The sequence below is a fragment of the Polypterus senegalus genome, chromosome 6, assembly GCF_016835505.1.
Source record: "Polypterus senegalus isolate Bchr_013 chromosome 6, ASM1683550v1, whole genome shotgun sequence".
Taxonomy (NCBI): Eukaryota; Metazoa; Chordata; class Cladistia; order Polypteriformes; family Polypteridae; genus Polypterus; species Polypterus senegalus.
Genome location: NC_053159.1, coordinates 74,696,763 through 74,721,648, shown reverse-complemented (window position 1 = coordinate 74,721,648; position 24,886 = coordinate 74,696,763). Strand labels below are relative to the sequence as shown.

Below are 24,886 nucleotides of genomic sequence, written 5' to 3'. Positions count from 1 at the left end.
CTCTTATAAACATTCACCATCTTTCAATGCTGTGATTGCAGCCATTCCCCAACTCTCTTTGAATGTTATTCATGGCCATTGATCAATGGACGATTTGCATATCATTGATCACACGGCCCATTGTTAGTCAATGGTGCTAGTTTCAGTCATTATGCAAAGGTACTGTTTATAAGGTTGGAGAAACCTTCATTCAAGTGAGACTGAAGAAGTCACTTGGATGAGTGATATAACATATCTCCCTGGAAAAGAACTATGTCCAGATGAACTGAATCAACTTTCTAGAATTTCCTTATCTGGATTATTAAACATGCATCAAGTGATTCTATTGATACAGGGTCCACTTAAGACAATATTTGTTGAGTCTTAGGTGTCTTTTTATCAGCTTTGTGCATAAGGACACTGCTATTTTGCCAATTCTTCTTTGCAGTTACTACTATTGATCAAGGAAGTTGGGAAACAGCCTTTTTTTAGCCCTCTTTTAAGCAATTTCATATTACTTTAAGCTTTTTTTTTTTCTTTATGCCAAGTATTTTCAGTCACGTTGCAACTGAATATATTGTTCATAGTTTAATATACTAGATGCAAAAGCTAATTAAGTTCTTTTTCGTATGTGTATTAATTAGTTCGTATATGAGAACATTATCTGTTCAACTGCAATAATGTAAATAGATTCATCATTTTAAAAATTAATAATGTCCTTATAAATCATATATTATAAACCATTTAATTACACTTTACTGCAGTATTAGTCTGTTGAATATACATGTTTAGAGATTAAAGTATGTGCATATTAATTTTTCCAGCTACCTCCACTGCTTCAGAGCCTGATGATATTTGCCTTTCAAGACCAGTACCACATAGGTAAGAATATAAATGCCTCTTTGATGCTTTTAAAGTTGTAATTATAATAGTTGTAGTTTGTCAGCTTTGGAGATCTAACTGAAATGGGAGTTACTCTGCAGAATCCCTAGTATTTATAATGGCACCAAGGGTAGACCATTTTATCCTAACTTGTGTTCATAGTTGAGATATGAAATGCACTTTTTTGTCAAGTAAGACTAGACTGTTGAAGTGAATGATGAGACACTGAAAGTCCAGAATCATTTATTTATTTATTTATTTTATTGTTTACCACAATGGCTGGGAGGAGATATGAGGGTGAGAAGCTTACGTTTGAAATGCCACAATGTTTTCACTATAATTTGAGTGGTTTTGGACTTTTAAGAGCGAAAAGTAGTGCACCAGGCCTGAGGTGGGAGGAGAAGGCCAAAGAAGCGATGGTTGGTGGTTGTGTTGGATTATATGAAAAGATTAGGCCTTACCCCAAAGGATACCCAGGACAATGGAAAGTGGAGAGAAAAAAGATTTGAAAGGCAACTGGCTAACCTGAGTAAATCTGGAAAATGGCCGTTAAGCCAATGACCGTGATTTTGAGATAAGAGCTTTATTTAAATTCTAAAACAAAGTTGTGGGAAAAATAAAGAATTCTGCATTGAATCCAGTTTTCTTATACTTGCACTTATAGTGAAGCAACACATCAAACTTCAAAAAACAGTAAATTCAGTCCACAGCAACAAATTTTTCAGGTTAGGACCTCTAGCAGAATTCATAAAAATAAAGGGAGATTGTTAACAATTTCATTCTTGGTTTTCCGTTTCATTTTAAGTAGTTTTATTTCAGAGTTTCTGTTTTGTGTGAAAGCAACCACTATGATGCTGTATTAGAGAATATAGTAGGTTGTGCTCTTTGTCCATCCCAAGCAGTAATAATAATTTCTTTGGAAACTAACATTAAACAGCACAATTATAATAAAGATAGACGTACATCCTAACTATCAACAATAGTAAATTATGTTTACTAGGAGTGCAGAAGCAAAATGAGGGATTACAAAGGTCGTTTACTGGCAATAAAGATGCAGTCTATTGTTACCATAACACCTGAAATCTGAGTGTGCAGTCAGGCAGAGTAGCTTTGAATTTTATTGGACTGATCAGAATTGAACTTCCATCATACCAAAAAATGTACTTGCAGTCTGGGTTGTGATGAAAGCTTGTGTGTAGCAAAGCTATAAATTTGATCACAATACAAAAGATAATCAGACATGTTGACCCAAGCTATTAAATATCAAACCAGTTTTCCTTTTAATTAAAAGCCAAACAAACTCACTTAATGAATTCTTAATGCACTTGGTATAGCATTTAAAGCTTTCTGTGCCTGGCTTCTCATCTTTATCATTGGCATAGGGCATCCCAAGGAGGTAGCCCTTCAGAAATGGGGAATAGGTGGTAGTCACAGAAGCCAGGATTGGAGAGTAGGGAGGATGTGGCATTTCTTTAAATCTTCAGTTTTTTTAGTAGTTTTTGTAGCCCAATACAGTATTAGGCAGGGACATTGTTGTGAAGCATAAGAAGAATGGTCAGTGGCATTTGCTGCACTTTTCCCTTATTAACTGCAGCAAATGGCAAAGATAACCAGTGTAATATTAACCTATTTTGTATGGATTTTGAGGAATATATTCACTTTTTAGTATACCCTCAACATCATAAATAATTAAGCATATTATCCTCTCTGACCAGGTTGGACCATGAATTTCTTTGGTTTTAAAGAAACATCATGTCTCTTCTTCAGTTATTGTTTGAATTCTGGATTATATTTATGTATATAGGCTTAGACCCCAACATAAAAAAAACACTTCTTAAACTTTTTCTAGTCTGAATTCATTAGTATGTGTTTTTCCTTGCGACATTTAACATGGTGTTGCTTATTTTCTGAAGTCAGCTTTCTGGGTACCCAACCTGTATTGATCTTGCTTCTGTTTAACTGTTCATTCTGGAGAATGAATTCCACTGACATTAAGCTAACCTTTTTAATGCCTGCTTTTTTATGAATCAATACTCTTTGATTCCTTCATTATGATTTTCTCCATGGTGGCAACTTTTTGTCATTCATAAGGCCGGAGTTATACTTCACGCGACGCGACACATGCTGCAGCGGACGCTCCTGCTACGCAAGTGTTGTAGTGTTCATACTTGCGCGCGTACTTTACGTAAATCTGGAGGAATCCACCAGGTGGCAGTGCGAGATATTATCACGGTGAGAACATGTTCGTGTTCTCTGTGTTGTGAATTGCCTAGAAAACCTATTAAATTCTGATGACACCTTACCGCAATATCTCTGAAAAGGATGTTTATTGATTAAATACATCAATCCAGGGATGTGTCCATTCCAGGAAGCATTGGGCATGAGTGAGAAACAGTGCCTTGACGAGGCCTCAGCTCATCGCAAGGTGAATACAAGCACACACATACACTAGCATCATTTTAGCGGCACCAAATCCCCAAATCTGCATATCTTTGGAAGGAAACCAGAGCACAGTGTGGAATACAAGCAGGAAATACCAGCAACATAACTCCCTGCGAGACAGCAGTGCTATCGCTCCACCACCGTGACACCCCATGTGTGTAATTATTCCCCCATGTGTGTAATTAACAGTTTTCATTATTTAAACGAAATTATATGTAAAATGTAACATACACACTTTAATGCATTTCATCATGAAAGTGATATCAAGTATAAATCTAAAGATTCTAAATGTGCAGAGAGTTGGAATATCTTACATTTAATTTGTTCTGTGTGGCGATCTATTGCTGCTTTCCGCTGCTGAAGCAAAATGCCAACATACAGATGCATTCATGGTGCTTTTATATTTAAGCGTCACATATTCCCGATCGTAATGACACGATACATTTTAAAAGTCTCACATACCATCTTTTGTGCCGTCTATTTTTTTTTTTTTTTACTTTACCTGCTGTCAGGTCCAAGAAGCTCATAGTGATGAAAAACTGGGATGCCGTTTACGACTGTCTGCTTTAATGATAAAGTAAACTACGAGGTTAAAGTGGACATTTCGAGATTAAAGATGAAAATTCCACTTTAATCACAAAATACACGTTTTCACCATGTCCTTATTTTTTTCTCAGTGGCTCAAATATAACGCTATACATTATGTTGCTGCTGTTAAGTTTCAAAAATTAAAAAATAAAAAAGACATATTTAAATGACACGATACATTTTAAAAGTCTCACATACCATCTTTTGTGCCTTTTTTTTTTTTTTTTTTTGCAACTTCACATCAGCAACATAATGTATAGCGCTGTATATGAGCCACTGAGAAAAAAATAAAAGACACGGTGAAAACGTGTATGTGATTAAAGTGGAAATTTCGGCTTTAATCTCGAAATGTCCACTTTAACCTCATAGTTTATTATTAAAGCAGACCATCGTAAACGTCATCCCATTTTTTAATCGCTACGAGCTTCTTGGACCTGACAGCAGGTAAAGTAAAAAAATAAAAAAATAAACGGCACAAAAGATGGTATGTGAGACTTTTAAAATGTATCGTGTCATTACAATCAGGAATATGCGACGCTTGAATATAAAAACACCACGAATGCATCTGTATGTCAGCATTTTGCTTCACCACTTTGAACCATCCATCAAACAGCAAAGCGCGCACATCGATCCCCGAAGGATCTCCATAGAGGCTTGCTGTCACATGTAGATAGTAAACGGAGACTCTGACGTCACGTTCCGACTTTTAGCACACTGTGCCCCGACTTTTTGCTGGTACTGCAACTCGCGCGCAGCGTCGCGTTAATTTCTGAGGACCTGCTCAGAGGATGTGTGAAATGAATGCTGGGAACGCGTGGCAGCCATGATGCGAGCGCGTACGCATTCTGAGCGTGAAGTATAAATGAGCCTTAAGGAAGCTAGACTTTGTGTCAATCTCAGGAGAAACTTTGGAACAACATTAAACAAAGATAAAAGATAAGATTAAATTGAGACAACTTGAAAGAAAATGGCGTTATAAACCGTCGGTGCCTTCTGTGATCCTGGGAAATGTGAACTCACTACCAAATAAGATCGACTAACTGGCTGTGCTGGTGAAAAATGTCAGAACCTACAGAGAATGCAGCTTGCTCTGTTTTAGTGAAACGTGGCTAACAACTACCATCCCAGATGCTAACGTGGAGCTACCCGGGTTTGGCACAGTTAGAGCGGACAGAGACGCAAGTACCTGCGGAAAGAAGAAAGGAGGAGGATTCGCTCTCTATGTCAATACAAAGTGGTGCAACTCAGGACATGTAAACGTTAAAATCTCCAATTGCTGCAGGGACATCGAACTGTTGGCCGTAAATCTGCGCCCCTATTACTTGCCCAGAGAGTGTTTGGACACGTGATTGTTGTTATTGTTTACATCCCTCCTCAAGCGAACGCGGAGATGGCGAGTGACATCATCCATTCCGCAGTTGCTAAGTTACAAACGCAGCATCCTGAGGCACTTGTGCTACTCGCTGGAGACTTTAACCATGTAACACTGGACAAAACATTACCTGCCTTCTCCCAGTATGTGGATTGTAACACTCGGGGAAACGGGACTATCGACCTACTGTATGCAAACATTAAAGACGCATACAGCGCCACCCCGCTGCCTGCGCTTGGGAAAGCAGATCATAACCTGGTTCTGCCTTAGCCTCAATACAAACCAAGAGTGAAGGAGCTACCTACAACTACACGCTCATTCAGGAAGTGGTCCCCTGAGGCAGAGCAGGCTCTGAGAGACTGCTTTGGAACTACAGACTGGGATATATTGCTTGGGTCACATAGTGAGAACATTGAAGAGGCTGTTGAATGCACAACTGATTACATCAACTTCTTTATGGACATTGTAGTTCCAGTAAGAACAGTATGCTGCTATGCTAACAACAAGCCATGGGTTACAAGTGACATCAAGGGCCTTTTGAACCAGAAGAAAAGGCCTTTTAAAGGTGGTGATCAGCATGAGGTCAAGCGCGTGCAGAAGGAACTCTCGAGTCCAGCTCAGGGCGGTGAAAGAGCAGTACAGGAGAAAGCTGGAGCAGAAGTTGCAGAACAACAGCATGAAGGAAGTGTGGGATGGGATGAAGATTATCACTGGCTGCAGCTCAAAGCGGGGTGCCGCCATCGAGACAGACGTGGAGAGAGCAAACCAAATGAACAACTTCTTTAATAGGTTTGATCACCCTAACCCACTCTCACCTCAGAGTACTGCATCCTCCAACCATCCTTCTGCTGATACCAGCATAGTTGAGACATCCCCACCCACAATTACAGCAGCCCATGTGAGCAGAGAGCTGAAAAGACTTCGTGCTAGCAAAGCAGCGGGTCCAGATGGTGTATCGCCACGACTGCTGAAGGCATGTGCGTTGAAACTGGGGAGTCCTCTTCAGCGCATCTTCAACCTGAGGAGGGGAGAGTCCCAAGGCTTTGGAAAACATCTTGTATCACCCCTGCCCCAAATGTATCACGTCCTAGTGAGCTGAATGACTTCCGGCCTGTTGCTCTGACGTCACAAGTGATGAAGACCATGGAGCGGCTGCTGCTTCACCACCTGAGGCCACAGGTCCGCCACGCCCTCGACCCTCTGCAGTTTGCATACCAGGAGAAGGTGGTAGCGGAGGATGCCATCATCTATATGCTACACCGATCCCTCTCCCACCTGGACAGAAGCAGTGGTGCTGTAAGAATTATGTTTTTGGACTTCTCTAGCGCCTTCAACACAATCCAACCTCTTTTGTCACTGTCTTGCTCCACTGACAGACTGAGGAGATCGTTCTTCCCACACTATGCGACTCTTCAATTCCACCCGGGGGAGTAAATGCTAACATTAATTTTATTTATTTTTTTTTTCATTTTTTCATTTTTATTACTATTTAATTTAATATTGTTTCTTTGTATCAGTATGCTGCTGCTGGATTATGTGAATTTCCCCTTGGGATTAATAAAATATCCTATCCATCTATCCATCATTCCATCCATCCATCCATCCTTTTGTGGCATATGAAGGAGGCCAGTCCTGGTATATGTTGGCGAGTGGGAATCTGTTTCCAAAGGCATATTGTTCACCAGCTTTAGAAATTGAATGATAGTATGATATTTGATTTTATGTTTTTTTTAACAGCCAAGCTGACCTCCACAATACTGAAATTTCCAACGTCAATACATTACTTTAAAAAGTATCTATTTTCTATAACATTTTCAACATCACAGGTGGGGTGTGAGGGTTGTAAACAAAATGGAAATATTTTTATAAAATAAGATATTTAAAGATAACTTTTAAGCATTTGATATTTGCACATTCAAAGTCAGTATAATTTAAAAAAAATGGCAGTAGTACAGTCTCCTATAAATAACTAATTAAAGATTTTTATATTAATGAAAACAATTTTTTTAGGCATTTAAAAGCATCTGGTATTATCACTCATTCACACATCAATACAATGCAAGTAAGACAAGTTTTGCCAGGTGTTTGGAATGCATAGAGTGCTGTCAACACAGAATTTATATCACTTGTAAATCCATGCCTTTTGAAATGCCCCCTTTAAACATTTTGGTGTAGTATGTGTGTAAGAAAGTGGATTAGTGAAACAATCTATAAGCTTCCATTTATTATTATTACAAATAAACAGTTTCTGTAAGATTACTGTAGTAATTATTTTGTTTGCTTTATTTACACTTTCTTACTTTATACTAGAAAAGGAAGTTCTTCAATACCGTTCTCTAGGCACCTCCTACTTAAATGGTGTCCTGGCTTTATTTATTTTAATTTGATCAAGTTTTGATTTTATTAATCACCACTTAATATGACACAAAATTATGTTGTGACATTTAGGATGCTATTAAATTGTATTATTTATTTGTTTTTTTAGCTAAGCTTATACTGTATGTCTTTAATTGTGCACTCAATTAGTGCAGAACTTTAACCAGATTGTTGAATGAAGTGTGTGTACTAATCCATTTTATCATTCTATACTGCAATAAACACATCATATGTATGAGGTCCTATTACAAGTTGAATAAATAAGAACAGACTTCTTCATATCTTTTATGTATGTGTATATATACAGTGGTGTGAAAAACTATTTGCCCCCTTCCTGATTTCTTATTCTTTTGCATGTTTGTCACACAAAATGTTTCTGATCATCAAACACATTTAACCATTAGTCAAATATAACACAAGTAAACACAAAATGCAGTTTTTAAATGATGGTTTTTATTATTTAGGGAGAAAAAAAAATCCAAACTTACATGGCCCTGTGTGAAAAAGTAATTGCCCCCTGAACCTAATAACTGGTTGGGCCACCCTTAGCAGCAATAACTGCAATCAAGCGTTTGCGATAACTTGCAATGAGTCTTTACAGCTCTGGAGGAATTTTGGCCCACTCATCTTTGCAGAATTGTTGTAATTCAGCTTTATTTGAGGGTTTTCTAGCATGAACAGCCTTTTTAAGGTCATGCCATAGCATCTTAATTGGATTCAGGTCAGGACTTTGACTAGGCCACTCCAAAGTCTTCATTTTGTTTTTCTTCAGCCATTCAGAGGTGGATTTGCTGGTGTGTTTTGGGTCATTGTCCTGTTGCAGCACCCAAGATCGCTTCAGCTTGAGTTGACGAACAGATGCCCCGACATTCTCCTTCAGGATTTTTTGGTAGACAGTAGAATTCATGGTTCCATCTATCACAGCAAGCCTTCCAGGTCCTGAAGCAGCAAAACAACCCCAGACCATCACACTACCACCACCATATTTTACTGTTGGTATGATGTTCTTTTTCTGAAATGCTCTGTTCCTTTTCGCCAGATGTACGGGACATTTGCCTTCCAAAAAGTTCAACTTTTGTCTCATCAGTCCACAAGGTATTTTCCCAAAAGTCTTGGCAATCATTGAGATGTTTCTTAGCAAAATTGAGACGAGCCCTAATGTTCTTTTTGCTTAACTGTGGTTTGCGTCTTGGAAATCTGCCATGCAGGCCGTTTTGCCCAGTCTCTTTCTTATGGTGGAGTCGTGAACACTGACCTTAATTGAGGCAAGTGAGGCCTGCAGTTCTTTAGACGTTGTCCTGGGGTCTTTTGTGACCTCTCGGATGAGTCATCTCTACGCTCTTGGGGTAATCGGCCGGGCACTCCTGGGAAGGTTCACCACTGTTCCATGTTTTTGCCATTTGTGGGTAATGGCTCTCACTGTGGTTCGCTGGAGTCCCAAAGCTTTAGAAATGGCTTTATAACCTTTACCAGACTGATAGATCTCAATTACTTCTGTTCTCATTTGTTCCTGAATTCCTTTGGATCTTGGCATGATATCTAGCTTTTGAGGTGCTTTTGGTCTACTTCTCTGTGTCAGGCAGCTCCTATTTAAGTGATTTCTTGATTGAAACAGGTGTGGCAGTAATCAGGCCTGGGGGTGGCTCGGAAATTGAACTCAGGTGTGATACACCACAGTTAGGTTATTTTTAACAAGGGGGCAATTACTTTTTCACACAGGGCCATGTGGGTTTGGATTTGTTTTCTCCCTAAATAATAAAAACCATCATTTAAAAACTGCATTTTGTGTTTACTTGTGTTATATTCGACTAATGGTTAAATGTATTTGATGATCAGAAACATTTTGTGTGACAAACATGCAAAAGAATAAGAAATCAGGAAGGGGGCAAATAGTTTTTCACACCACTGTATATATGTGTATATATAGATATGTATATATATATGTATATATAGATATGTATATATAGATGTATATATAGATATGTATATAGATATGTATATATGTGTATATATAGATATGTATATATATATGTATATATAGATATGTATATATAGATGTATATATAGATATGTATATATATGTATATATAGATATGTATATATATATGTATATATATATGTATATATATATGTATATATAGATATAATATGCCAGCAACACTCATGACAATGACAAAACAATTACATTGTCAATCATGTTACGTTATTATTAAAATGTTTCCTTTTCTTTTTACTTCTCTGCTGCCAAGCACGTGGAATTTTGCTATATATATATATATAGATATATAGATATATAGATATAGATAGAGAGAGAGATATAGAGATATAGATAGAGATAGAGAGAGATATATATATATAGATAGATAGATGCATATATATATATATATATATATATACTGTTCAAAAAAATTAAAGGACACTTTGAAAACACATCAGATCTCAATGGGAAAAAGAAATCCTCCTGGATATTTATACTGATATAGACTGGGTAATGTGTTAGGAACAAAAGGATGCCACATCGTTTGATGGAAATGAAAATGATCAACCTACAGAGCCCTGAATTCAAAGACACCCCCAAAAATCAGAGTGAAAAAATTATGTGGCTGGCTAGTCCATTTTGCCAAAATTTAATTGCAGCAACTCAAAATTGTACGCAGCACTTTGTATGGCCCCTATGTTCTTGTATACATGCCTGACAACATCGGTGCATGCTTCTAATGAGATGACAGATGGTGTTGTGGGGGATCTCCTCCCAGATCTGGACATGGGCATCACTGAGTTCCTGGACAGTCTGAGGTGCAACCTGGTGGCATTGGATGGACCAAAACATAATGTCCCAGAGGTGTTCTATTGGATTTAGGTCAGGAAAGTGTGGTGGCCAGTCAATGGTATCAATTCCTTCATCCTCCAGGAACTGCCTGCATACTCTCACCGCATGAGGCCAGGAATTGTCGTGCACCAGGAGCCACTGTACCAGCATAGGGTCTGACAATGGGTCCAAGGATTTCATCCTGATACCTAATGGCAGCCAAGGTGCCTTTGTCAAGCCTGTAGCGGTCTGTGTGACCCTCCATGGATATGCCTCCCCAGACAATCATTAACCCACCACCAAACTGCTCATGCTGAATGATGTTGCAGGCAGCATAATGTTCTCCATGGCTTCTCCAGACCCTTTCACTTCTGTCACGTGCTCAGGGTGAACCTGCTCTCATCTGTAAAAAGCACAGGCCACCAGTGGTGCATCTGCCAATTCTGGTATTCTATGGCGAATGCCAATCGAGCTGCGTGCTGCTGGGCAGTGAGCTCAGGGCCCATTAGAGGACATGGGGTCCTTGGGTCACCCTCATGAAGTCTTTCTGGTTGTTTGGTCAGAGACATTCACACCAGTGGCCTGCTGGAGGTCATTTTGTAGGGCTCTGGCAGTGCTCATCCTGTTCCTCCTTGCCCAAGGGAGCAGATACTGGTCCTGCTGATGGGTTATGGACCTTCTATGGCCCTCTCCAGCTCTCCTAGAGTAACTGCTTGTCTCCTAGAATCTCCTCCATGCCCTTGAGACTGTGCAGGGAGACACAGCAAACCTTCTGGCAATGACACGTATTGATGTGCCATCCTGGAGAAGTTGGACTACCTGTGCAACCTCTGTAGGGTCCAGGTATCACCTCGTGCTACCAGTAGTGACACTGACTGTAGCCAAATGCAAAACTAGTGAAGAAACAGTCAGAAAAGATGAGGAGGGAAAAATGTCAGTGGCCTCCACCTGTTAAACCATTCCTGTTTTGGGGGTCATCTCATTGTTGCCCCTCTAGTGCATCTGTTGTTAATTTCATTAACACCACAGCAGCTGAAACTGATTAACAACCCCCTCTGCTACTTAACTGACCAGATTAATATCCCATAAGTTTCATTGACTTTATGCTATACTCTGATTAAAAAGTGTTCCTTTAATTCTTTTGAGCAGTATATAGATATATATATATACATAGATATGACAACAACACTCATATCAATGACAAAACAATTACATTAACAATCGAGTTACGTTATTTTTAAAATTTTTCCTTTTCTTTTTCATAACTTCTTTAACACACTACTTCTCTGCTGCAAAGCGCGGGTATTCTGCTAGGATAGCTGGAGAGGGCCATAGAAGGTCCATAACCCATCAGCAGGACCAGTATCTGCTCCTTTGGGCAAGGAGAAACAGGATGAGCACTGCCAGAGCCCTACAAAATGACCTCCAGCAGGCCACTGGTGTGAATGTCTCTGACCAAACAACCAGAAAGACTTCATGAGGGTAACCCAAGAGCCCCATGTCCTCTAATGGGCCCTGAGCTCACTGCCCAGCAGCATGCAGCTTGATTGGCATTCGCCATAGAATACCAGAATTGGCAGATGCACCACTGGTGCCCTGTGCTTTTTACAGATGGCAGCAGGTTCACCCTGAGCACGTGACAGAAGTCACAGGATCATACAGACCGCTACAGGCTTGACAAAGACACCTTGGCTGCCATTAGGTATTAGAATGAAATCCTTGGACCCATTGTCAGACCCTAAGCTGGTACAGTGGCTCCTGGTGCACGACAATTCCTGGCCTAATGTGGTGAGAGTATGCAGCCAGTTCCTGGAGGATGAAGGAATTGATACCATTGACTGGCCACCACACTTTCCTGACCTAAATCCAATAGAACACCTCTGGGACATTATGTTTTGGTCCATCCAATGCCACCAGGTTGCACCTCAGACTGTCCAGGAGCTCAGTGATGCCCTGGTCCAGATCTGGGAGGAGATCCCCCACAACACCATCTGTCATCTCATTAGAAGCATTCACCGATGTTGTCAGGCATGTATACAAGAACACAGGGGCCATACAAAGTGCTGCGTACAATTTTGAGTTGCTGCAATTAAATTTTGGCAAAAGGGACTAGCCTGCCACATAATTTTTTCACTCTGATTTTTGGGCGTCTTTGAATTCAGGGCTCTGTAGGTTGATCATTTTCATTTCCATCAAAGCGATGTGGCATCCTTTCGTTCCTAACACATTACCCAGTCTATATCAGTATAGATATCCAGGAGGATTTCTTTTTCCCATTGAGATCTGATGTGTTTTCAAAGTGTTCCTTTAATGTTTTGAGCAGTTTATATATATATATATATATATATATATATATATATATATATATGAAAGCTTGCAGTCTTGGAATTTTAACTGTAATGTTAATAATTGAGAGAGATGGCTCATGTGGATTTTCAGCAGGCTATATTTCATCAAATACATAAATAAATAAAACTTTCTTTGCTATTATACTTTTGCAAATATTGTAAAAGAGAAGGGGCATTGTGTTTGGGGTGGAATCTGTAGTAGTGATTAATGACTACGGGGAACACAACGAGCCCGAAGCATTTAACATGCTACTTTAGTTACAATGGGTCCCTTATTTTTATTTATTTTATTTTTTTTCTCTGTGCCTTAATACACTTCCAAATAACACTGACTGTGGACTACGACTTGCGTTTTTACCTGGACTTTGACATCTGACCTTTTTATTTTGGGCACTATGTAATTTTTCTGAACTTGAATTTTTGAGTGCCACTCAATCACTTTCCTTCTGTTGTTCCCACCACTTCCTAATCCACAAAAACATAAGGGGCTATTTATATTGATTTTCAAATTCTAGGAGGAGTCGGGTTGGGGCGGCAGGCACGTGCACATGCATTACATTTCACTCTGACTAGGATTTATGGAGCGGAAGTGCATGGAGATTGGCTTATGTACAGTTTTGTACATCTGAATTTTCTTGTGCATATGCACATTTCCGCTTTTGTCCTTACTCCATGTTTTAGTATGAATTCTGCGTACACCATTAATTATGAGGCCACTTTCTTCCACTTTCCACAGATAAGCATTCATTTCAGATTGCACTTGTTTGTATGTGTGTGCTCCATGATGAATTGGTTGGCACTTTATTCAGTGCGGGTTCCTGCCTTGTGGCCAGTGCTGCCAAGATAGGCTTCATGGTCCCTTTCCCAGAACTGGATTAAGTGGGGTTGTAAATGGATTGTATAACTAGAAAAGTAGACCATAGTTAATAACATTCATTCCTTTTTTTCTCTAGAAAAATTGATGGTCATTACCAAAGTACATTTGAGCATGTTTCAGAAAATAATCCAGGATGCGAAGAACTCATCAGAGGAAAGGTAATTCTGTCTGTATTTGTTAGGCATTTGTTAATAACTGTATATCAGAAATATAAAATGTAATATATGCTAAGATATTAGGTTTTTGGCAGTCATGGTCTGGTAATTTAAGAGATGTAGAGATATCTTGAGTGATGAATAAAAAACAATTAAACAGTAAGTGTAGCAGTCTTGCAGAACACAGTTTAGTAAAACAGACTGTGATTGGTAACAGTCCCTATATAAATGAATGATACTGAAGAAACTGACTTGTGGAAATAATTAAATACCAGAGTGAGGAGAGTACCTTGAGAAAACCTTTGCATCGTTCAGAGAGGTTATTGGTAGTTATTGTAATATAGAAGTGATGAACCTTTTTATATTTACACAAAATTAATATGAACTAAATAGTCTATGTTCAGCATTGTATCTTAATTTAGCATGTGATCCTGAGCTTTTCAGAACCTGCTGCACCAGTGGAATATTTTTCATTCTCTTGCTTCTGGAAACAAGTAGACATACTGCAAAACCTATTAGTATAAATTGTTTTTTGTCTTAAATATTTCCTCATCAAACCTCTTTTATATTTTGAAAAGTCCCTGCGGATGTATGTAACCTGGTTTCATATGTAAATCTGAACTTGCATTGACAATTTTCAGTTAATGAGAATTCAGCAATAATGCATTGTGTTTTATCAACTTACTTTACAAAGAAAGCGTTTTATACTTAACAATAAAGTGTCACCGATGCAATAAGACTGTAGTTTATAAAACACAAATTATACTGAAATTTAAACCACAGGTGTGTACAGTATGTCAACCTTCTGCTTAAACTTCTTGCAGTTTTTCATTATGATATAATACCTCATGGAATTGGAAAAGATGGCACGAAAATCCACTACCATCGAATGATTGCGAGACACATGCAGTCTCTGCTGAGGAATCACTCAGAGTGTCACCTCATCTTCCCAGGATCTTTACTCCATGAGACGGCATTGCTGTGTTGTGCACTTAAAATGCTGGGGAATTACAAGCAGTGGATTAGCTTTGTCAGCTAAACAGCCAGCTGTTCATCTAGGTGCTTATCTATGACTGAACTTAATTGTGTGATTGTGCATGCCGCCGACTACATTCAGTGTGACATGCACAAAAGCACAATATGATTAGAAGTGGTGTCTGCACTGTGTTATACATTAGGATTAATGACAGATGTTATGTAGTCATCAAACTGAGTTTGCTTTATCTGTAAGTTGAAAAACAGGTTTCTAGAAGAAAATCAATTGAAATTCATTTGAAAAGAAGCATTTTTGTGATTTATGCGCTCAGTCTTATCTGTAGAACTTCTGTAAGTCAAGACCACTCTAACCCATGACCTACCTGTAAAATGACTGAAATTGTGTCAGGAAAGAGGTTGATTTGCTTTGTATGTTTGTTTTTTCTCTTCATATTTTTCATTGAAGCAACAACGCCAGAACAGATAATGGAGTTTGTCTCTTTTCTTTAATAATGGCTTGTTGTCTTTTGATTGTGTCTAATTTTACAAACAGCGACAACCTGAAGATGTGGATCTTTCTGCTGAGGTTGAAGCACGCTTACGTTTAGTGGATAGAGAAGCAGATGATACAGCTAGAAAGTCTTTTTTGGATACATCAGTATCATCAAAAGAGATTAAAGCTACAGAGGATTTCCCAAAACTAACAAAGGTATGTTTTTAAGCCTTAGTGTGTTCACGTTTTAATAATGATGTATTTTTGTCTTTTGAATTGTTAGTACATTTTTTTGTGTGAAATGGAAATTGGAGATCTAGCAATAGCAATGAGTTAACATTGGCTTCTTTAAATTCTTGCCATGTTAAAGCAGTCCGTTACTTCATATGCAATTTCAAATCAGTTACTAAGGAATTATAATATCAAGGTTTTGTGTGCTGTTTTATGTATAAAAGCATGGTGGCACAGTTGCCTCACAAATAATTGCCTCGAGTAGATATCCCACATCTCTTTGTCTGTTTGGAGTTAACATATCCTCCCTGCTGTCTGCTTGTTTTTTTGTTTTTTTTTTTTTTTTTTTTTTCTTGCACATCCTGAAAGACATGTGTAAGGTTAATTAGAATTTCAAAATTGGCAATGGATTTGTGCGTATGTTCCCTGCAATGCGCTGTCACTTCGTCCAGGACTGTTTTGTACTTTGTGATGGGTACCGACAGGAATGACTGTGTCCCCAAGGGACACTGAAGTACATTAAGCAGGTTAACCTGCTTATCTGTGCCCATCCATTTTACACGGGAAGAAACATTGAATTAAAATGTTGGGGTCTGAATGTTGTGTTGAATATAGTTTAAATCAGTTATCATTTTTATTTTGGATTTCTTTCTGGTCAGAGAAAATACATCTATATATATATATATATATATAATATACACACATACTAATAAAGGCAAAGCCTTCACTGACTGACTGACTCATCACTAATTCTCCAACTTCCCGTGTAGGTAGAAGGCTGAAATTTGGCAGACTCATTCCTTACAGCTTACTTACAAAAGCTGGGCAGGTTTCATTTCGAAATTCTACGCGTAATGGTCATAACTGGAACCTATTTTTCTCCATATAATGTAATGGAGATGAGCTCGATGGCCGTGAGGGGCAGAGTTTCGTGTGACATCATCACGCCTCCCACATAATCACTTGAACTGACTGTCAACGCAATACGTAGAAAACAAGGAAGAGCTCCAAAAAGCGCTGAAGAAAACATGCATTATACAATTGAGAAGGCAGCAAAACAATAAGAAGCGACCGAGTCACACATACAACCATATTCATGAGTACAGCTACTTCGGAAACAAAGCACCGTGTAAACCTAAAGTTTAAATTAAGTTCATAGACAGGCTGCCGCTGGCGTTTGTCATGCCCACGCTAATGCGGGATACAAGTTTGATGAGAGGACGCAGGATATAAACGAGAGTTTTGATCACTTTGTAACTAAGTTAAAATTACTGGTGAAGGGCTGTGCTTATGCAAATTCTGAGAGACTGTCTTTGTGGGGGGATTGACAGTTAAGGCGGGTGGGAGAGTCATGTCATCATCTCCCCTCCCATTCACCTAATTTCGCTGTGAGCTGAGCTCCGCAGCTAACGCAGTCTTGAGGAACCAACTTTGTGACGCTGCCACCAAATACTCACAGAAAAATCCACAAGTTAATACACACGCTGTCTCTACAGTTTCTCCACACTCTAAATCCTCTAGGCACTACTTACAAAAGGTTACATTGACAATCGTGTTACGTTATTTTTAAAATGTTTTCTTTTCTTTGCACAAGCACAGCTGAGTAGCTTCGATGCATGTGCTCCATAACGCATTAAAAAATAACGTATTTAATCACACTTTGCATTCCAAGCAAAGGGGAACTTCTGGCAGTGCATGATTTCCTGGTACACCGATTACATTAATGTACACATCAGAGCTACAAAAATGTAACAGTCGAAAGAAAGTGCGTTGCTACGACTGATTGGTGGAAAATTTCATTTCAAAAGACTACCTGACGGAAGCCTTGATAAAAGCGTGGTTTTGTGCAAACTGTGCAAAAAGGAGTTTGCATAACACCGAGGCACTTCAACCTTATGGTACCATCTAAATGCAAAACATGTTACAGCGAACACAGAAACTGTGTCTGCTGTTAGCACTAGCAGTACCAGTTTGAGTACCAACAAAAGGTGTCGGCAGCCCAAAACTGATGAAATGACTGGCTTCAGGACCAAAATTAGTTAATCAACATCGGTCAAACTTACAAATTCTCTCGCAAAATGGATTGCTTTGGACTGTAGACCACTAGCAGTGCTGGAAGATAGGGGGTTAGAAAATGTGCTACAGTTAGCGTCAGGTCTTTTCAACTGCCGTGCCGAGAGACTATTTCAAGTAAAATTCAACAGCTTTATGACACTGAAAAGCAATCAAAATTAGATGCATTACAGAAAGAGGACTTTTTGGCTTTTATTGGGGATCATTGGACTTTCGTGACCGTTAGTAATTTTAATTACATCTAATTACAAAATGTTCAATGATCACACTGTTTTAGCCTAATGTACAAAATAATTTTGGCTAAGGTTACTCAGAGTTTAAAGGTGAAGCTGGTCAAATTAACTTTTATGTTTCTGCCTTATTTTTTTAAGATGAAAAACTGCACTTTATGTTGAAAATGTTCTTATTATTATTTAAAGACAATACCATTCTGAACATGTACTTAAAGTACTTAGAATACCACTTTCTTTTTAAGTCCGCCCAATTTTAGCCAAGGATGATGATTCTGATTTGAATTGAAATGCAGCTTAAATGCTTTTTTTTTTCCAGAAATTAAAAGAGCTTGAGTTTACAATATTCATGTCCATGTCTATTATTTGATTCTGTCGCCAACTAAAACCCTTTTAAATTAAAAAAAACATTTGCGCTTTGGGGCAAATTTATGTGTGTGATTACATGCGATGAATCAAGATTAATTAATTACAATGCCTCTAATTAATTACATTAATTTTTTTAATCAAGTCCCACCCTTAATATATGTATGTATATTTGTATATATATATGTATATGTATGTATGTATATATATATATATATATATGTATATAATATACTGCTCAAAAAAATTAAAGGAACACTTTGAAAACACATCAGATCTCAATGGGAAAAAGAAATCCTCCTGGATATCTATACTGATATAGACTGGGTAATGTGTTAGGAGCGAAAGGATGCCACATCGTTTGATGGAAATGAAAATGATCAACCCACAGAGCCCTGAATTCAAAGGCGCCCCAAAATCAGAGTGAAAAAATTATGTGGCAGGCTAGTCCATTTTGCCAAAATTTAATTGCAGCAACTCAAAATTATGCAGTAGTTTGTATGGCCCCTGTGTTCTTATATACATGCCTGACAACATCGGTGCATGCTTCTAATGAGATGACAGATGGTGTTGTGGGGGATCTCCTCCCAGATCTGGACCAGGGCATCACTGAGCTCCTGGACAGTCTGAGGTGCAACCTGGTGGCATTGGATGGACCAAAACATAATGTCCCAGAGGTGTTCTATTGGATTTAGGTCAGGAAAGTGTGGTGGCCAGTCAATGGTGTCAATTCCTTCATCCTCCAGAAACTGCCTGCATACTCTCACCACATGAGGCCAGGAATTGTCGTGCACCAGGAGCCACTGTACCAGCTTAGGGTCTGACAATGGGTCCAAGGATTTCATCCTGATACCTAATGGCAGCCAAGGTGCCTTTGTCAAGCCTGTAGCGGTCTGTGTGATCCTCCATGGATATGCCTCCCCAGACAATCATTAACCCACCACCAAACTGCTCATGCTGAATGATGTTACAGGCAGCATAATGTTCTCCATGGCTTCTCCAGACCCTTTCACTTCTGTCGCGTGCTCAGGGTGAACCTGCTCTCATCTGTAAAAGCACAGGCCACCAGTGGTGCATCTGCCAATTCTGGTATTCTATGGCGAATGCCAATCGAGCTGCGTGCTGCTGGGCTGTGAGCTCAGGGCCCATTAGAGGACATGGGGCCCTTGGGTCACCCTCATGAAGTCTTTCTGGTTGTTTGGTCAGAGACATTCACACCAGTGGCCTGCTGGAGGTCATTTTGTAGGGCTCTGGCAGTGCTCATCCTGTTCCTCCTTGCCCAAGGAGCAGATACTGGTCCTGCTGATGGGTTATGGACCTTCTATGGCCCTCTCCAGCTCTCCTAGAGTAACTGCTTGTCTCCTAGAATCTCCTCCATGCCCTTGAGACTGTGCAGGGAGACACAGCAAACCTTCTGGCAATGACACGTATTGATGTGCCATCCTGGAGAAGTTGGACTACCTGTGCAACCTCTGTAGGGTCCAGGTATCGCCTCATGCTACCAGTGGTGACACTGACTGTAGCCAAATGCAAAACTAGTGAAGAAACAGTCAGAAAAGATGAGGAGGGAAAAATGTCAGTGGCCTCCACCTGCCATTCCTGTTTTGGGGGTCATCTCATTGTTGCCCCTCTAGGGCATCGGTTGTTAATTTCATTAACACCACAGCAGCTGAAACTGATTAACAACCCCCTCTGCTACTTAACTGACCAGATTAATATCCCATAAGTTTCATTGACTTTATGCTATACTCTGATTAAAAAGTGTTCCTTTAATTCTTTTGAGCAGTATATATACACTAGCAGAATACCCGTGCTTCGCAGCAGAGAAGTAGTTTGTTAAAGCAGTTATGAAAAAGAAAAGGAAAAATTTTAAAAATAACGTAACTCGATTGTTAATGTAATTGTTTTGTCATTGATATGAGTGGTGTTGTCATATCTATGTATATATATATCTATATATATATATCTGTATATATATATGTGTATGTATGTATATATATATATGTGTATGTATGTGTATATATATATATATGTATATATATATACTGCTCAAAAGAATTAAAAGAACACTTTTTAATCAGAGTATAGCATAAAGTGAATGAAACTTATGGGATATTAATCTGGTCAGTTAAGTAGCAGAGGGGGTTGTTAATCAGTTTCAGCTGCTGTGGTAACAACAGGTGCAGTAGAGGGGCAACAATGAGATGGACCCCCAAAACAGGAATAGTTTAATAGGTGGAGGCCACTGACATTTTTCCCTCCATCTTTTCTGACTGCTTCCTCACTAGTTTTGCATTTGGCTACAGTCAGTGTCACTACTGGTAGCATTAGGTGATACCTGGACCCTACAGAAGTTGCACAGGTAGTTCAACTTCTCCAGAATGGCACATCAATATGTACCATTGCCAGAAGGTTTGCTGTGTCTTCTAGGACAGTCTCAAGGGCATGGAGGAGATTCCAGGAGACAAGCAGTTACTGTAGAAGAGCTAGACAGGGCCATAGAAGGTTCTTAACCCATTAGCAGGACCAGTATCTGCTCCTTTGGGAAAAGCAGAACGGGATGAGCACTGTCAGAGCCCTACAAAATGACCTCCAACAGGCCACTGGTGTGAATGTTTCTGACCAAACAACCAGAAAGACTTCATGAGGGTGACCCAAGGGCCCCATGTCCTCTAATGGGCCCTGAGCTCACAGCCCAGCAGCATGCAGCTCGATTGGCATTCGCCATAGAATACCAGAATTGGCAGATGCACCACTGGTGCCCTGTGCTTTTCACAGATGAGAGAAGGTTCACCCTGAGCACGTGACAGAAGTGAGAGGGTCTGGAGAAGCCATGGAGAACATTATGCTTCCTGTAACATCATTCAGCATGAGCAGTTTGGTGGTGGGTTAATGATTGTCTGGGGAGGCATATCCATGGAGGGTCACACAGACCGCTACAGGCTTGACAAAGGCACCTTGGCTGCCATTAGGTATCAGGATGAAATCCTTGGACCCATTGTCAGACCCTATGCTGGTACAGTGGCTCCTGGTGCACACAACCCTGGCCTCATGTGGTGAGAGTATGCAGGCAGTTTCTGGAGGATGAAGGAATTGATACCATTGACTGGCCACCACACTTTCCTGACCTAAATCCAATAGAACACCTCTGGGACATTATGTTTTGGTCCATCCAATGCCACCAGGTTGCACCTCAGACTGTCCAGGAACTCAGTGATGCCCTGGTCGAGATCTGGGAGGAGATCTCCCACTACACCATCTGTCGTCTCATTAGGATCATGCACCGATGTTGTCAGGCATGTATATAAGAACACAGGGGCCATACAAACTACTGCGTACATATTTTGAGTTGCTGCAATTAAATTTTGGCAAAATGGACTAGCCTGCCACATAATTTTTCCACTTTGATTTTTGGGGCGTCTTTGAATTCAGGGCTCTGTGGGTTGATCATTTTCATTTCCATCAAACGATGTGGCATCCTTTCGTTCCTAACACATTACCCAGTCTATATCAGTATAGATATCCAGGAGGATTTCTTTTTCCCATTGAGATCTGATGTGTTTTCAAAGTGTTCCTTTAATTTTTTTGATATATATACATAGACACATATATACACACACACATATATATATATATATACATACATCCACATATATATACATATACAGACATACATAATCATACACACACATATACACACACAAATACATATAGATACACACATATATATAAACATATATATACATACATATCTACATATATGCATATACACACACACAACTATCGTATATGTTCAAGTTCTATTTAAATGTTAAATTATTTAGTTGACAGAATATTATTCCGGAGTAAATCAACTCAAACCTTAAATAACTATATAACTATAATATTTTGCTCTCCATAAAAATATATCCTGTCTAAATTATACAAGTTAGAAATAAAGTAAACGTTAAAAGAACAAACATTCAAATTTCTTTACTCTTATGTAATTTTATATAAAAAATAAACTTACATTTTAAATATCCCAAAAGATGTTGCTCTCCATAAAATTATATCCTGTCAAAATTATACAAATTCAAATATGAACATGGTGCATAACAAAACCTGGAAATATAAATAAAATTTGTTCTTTTCAGCAATAACAAATCAAATCATTCAGTTGTCTTTGCTCATATGTCATTTTATCAGAGCTGGAAGCCTGGCATCTTTTTTTGGCAACAAGTTTGTTTATGTTTGGTGTGAGGTTCTGTGTTGTGGAGATTCTCAGGATGGACTGCAGGTGCTCATCAGTGAGGCTGACTCCTGTGTGCTGTTTTGTTAGTCTTCATGACTGAGAAGAGCTTCTCACACAGATATGTGGTACCAAACATGCACAAGGTTTGAGCCGCATGTAGACGGAGCTGGAGCATTTTTGCGGGAATGGAGTGAATAAACTGTGCGGGCCCTGCAGTATCATACTTTGCCTTCAGTGTGCCATTACACTGCAGCTCAATCACCTCCATCTGAATCTGCACAGGTGCAGTTTCCACATCGACAGCAAATGGGTTGCAAAACAACTCAAAATTCTTTTTTTGTTCTTCAAAGTCACCAAAGCGCGTCGAACTCAGTGCGCAGTGCGCTCAGTTTATCAGCAAAGTACGTATTTGGGAACACCGTTGTGCCGACTTGGTTCGACATTACTTGGCAACAGGGAAAGTGGGGCAAGTTGCACTGGTGCATTTGTGTCTCCCATAAAAGTAGCTTCACTTGAAATCACTTTGTGATTTTGCACGGTAAAAACGTCTGCTGAAGTGTCAGATTCTTCTTTAACTCTTCTGCTTTCTGTATCTTCTGCATTGCATTCAGGTCTTTCAGGTTATCTTGATGTTTTGTCTCATAGTGCCGCCTTAGATTAAATTCTGTAATTACAGCCACATTAGCTCCACAAATGAGACACACGGGTTTGCCGGCAATGTCAGTAAACATATACTCAGCCTCCCATCGGTTTTTAAAGGCTCTATGTTCAGAATCACCTTTTCTCTTACGGCATCGTGTGGGCTAGCTTCGCAATAACTTGCAGCATCATAAGCTAGACTTGATTAACGCGTAAGTGTTCAGCAAGGCAGCTGAAGCGCTGCATTATGGGATCTGTAGTTTATTGTGTTACCAGCTTCATATCCCCGGCCATTAATAACAATAATATATAAAATGATCTCGGGGCGGATATAATTACACGCCGGGCGGATGTGGCCTGGGCCTTGAGTTTGACACATATGGACTAAATAGAACTTGAAAAGATATATTTTTTCAAATGAGATCGCGCAACTCAGATCGAGTTGACTCGCACTACAGTACATCGAGCCCGCATGCTAAAGTGGTTTTGGCTGCATGCCTCAATAAGTCATCCTTCCCTCGCTCTTACTTTTTACGCTCATCTAATGAATACACTGAGTATGGCTTTACCAAAACAATCATTGATTCGAATAAAGTATCCATTATTCATAAAGCTTCAATTGGTGATCTGTCTTTCTGCGTTAACCGCATATTTTTCATACGCCTCAAACCAAGGGATGCGAGGCTAAAATGTATTGGGAAGCTGCGACATACTCAGTGCATCCCTCTCGAATCGAACCTCGAAGCGGCGCTAGAGGCGAAGCCTCTACTATTGAGCCACGGCGTGTGGTTTGTCTATTTGAGCGTAGCAGTATAATTCAGTTTTTGTTCAGCACTCTTTGGAACTGTTGCTTTTTGTCTGCGCACTGTGTCAGTTCACGTGAGCCGCTGAATATGGTTTTATATGTCACTCGCCGCTTCTAATTGTTTCGCTGCCTTCTTAATTATATAATGTATGTTTTCTTCAGCGGTTTTGGAGCTCTTCCTGGTTTTCTGCACACTGCGTGATTACGTGGGAGGCGTGATGATGTCACACGAAACTCCGCCCCCCCACGACTTTCGAGCTCAACTCCATTACAGTAAATGAAGAAAAATAGCTTCTAGTTATGACCATTAAGCGTAGAATTTCGAAATGAAACCTGCCCAACTTTTGTAAGTAAGCTGTAAGGAATGAGCCTGCCAAATTTCAGCCTTCCACCCACACGGGAAGTTGGAGAATTAGTGATGAGTGAGTGAGTCAGTCAGTCAGTGAGGGCTTTGCCTTTTATTAGTATAGATATATATATTACTAGCAAAATACCCGCGCTTCGAAGCGGAGAAGTAGTGTGTTAAAGAAGCAATGAAAAGAAAAGGAAACATTTTGAAAATAACGTAACATGATTGTCAATGTAATTGTTTTGTCACTGTTGTGAGTAATGAGTGTTGCTGTCATATATATATATATATATATATATATATTTACACATAAATATACACACATACATATATATCTACATATATACACACAAATACATATATATATATATATATATACATATACACACACACACACATATATAAACATATATATACATATACATACATATCTACATATATACACACACAGCTATTTCGTTATCAGTGCAATACGCTGCTTGTTAAAATGGATAACTCCCGCTCTTACGTGCAAGTCTGCGTGGATATTATGAACTATCAGATTTGTTCAAGTTCTATTTAAATTTTAAATAGAAGGAATTTTTATTTAGTCGACAGAAATATCTTTGGTAGGAATGGTAAAACAGACAGGAATATTATTCGTGAATAAATCAACTCAAACCTTAA

General features: G+C 39.2%; 1 protein-coding gene across 2 annotated transcripts in view; it reads left to right on the top strand.

The window, feature by feature from the left end:
* Window positions 1-24,886, top strand: part of senp2 (SUMO specific peptidase 2) — a 90,007-nt gene that overhangs the window by 37,175 nt on the left and 27,946 nt on the right. For both annotated transcript variants that reach the window (XM_039756349.1, XM_039756351.1), the window contains exons 9-11: window positions 804-861; window positions 13,750-13,831; window positions 15,357-15,512. In XM_039756349.1, coding sequence (XP_039612283.1) covers window positions 804-861; window positions 13,750-13,831; window positions 15,357-15,512 — 296 coding nt within the window. The remainder of the gene's footprint in view (window positions 1-803; window positions 862-13,749; window positions 13,832-15,356; window positions 15,513-24,886) is intronic.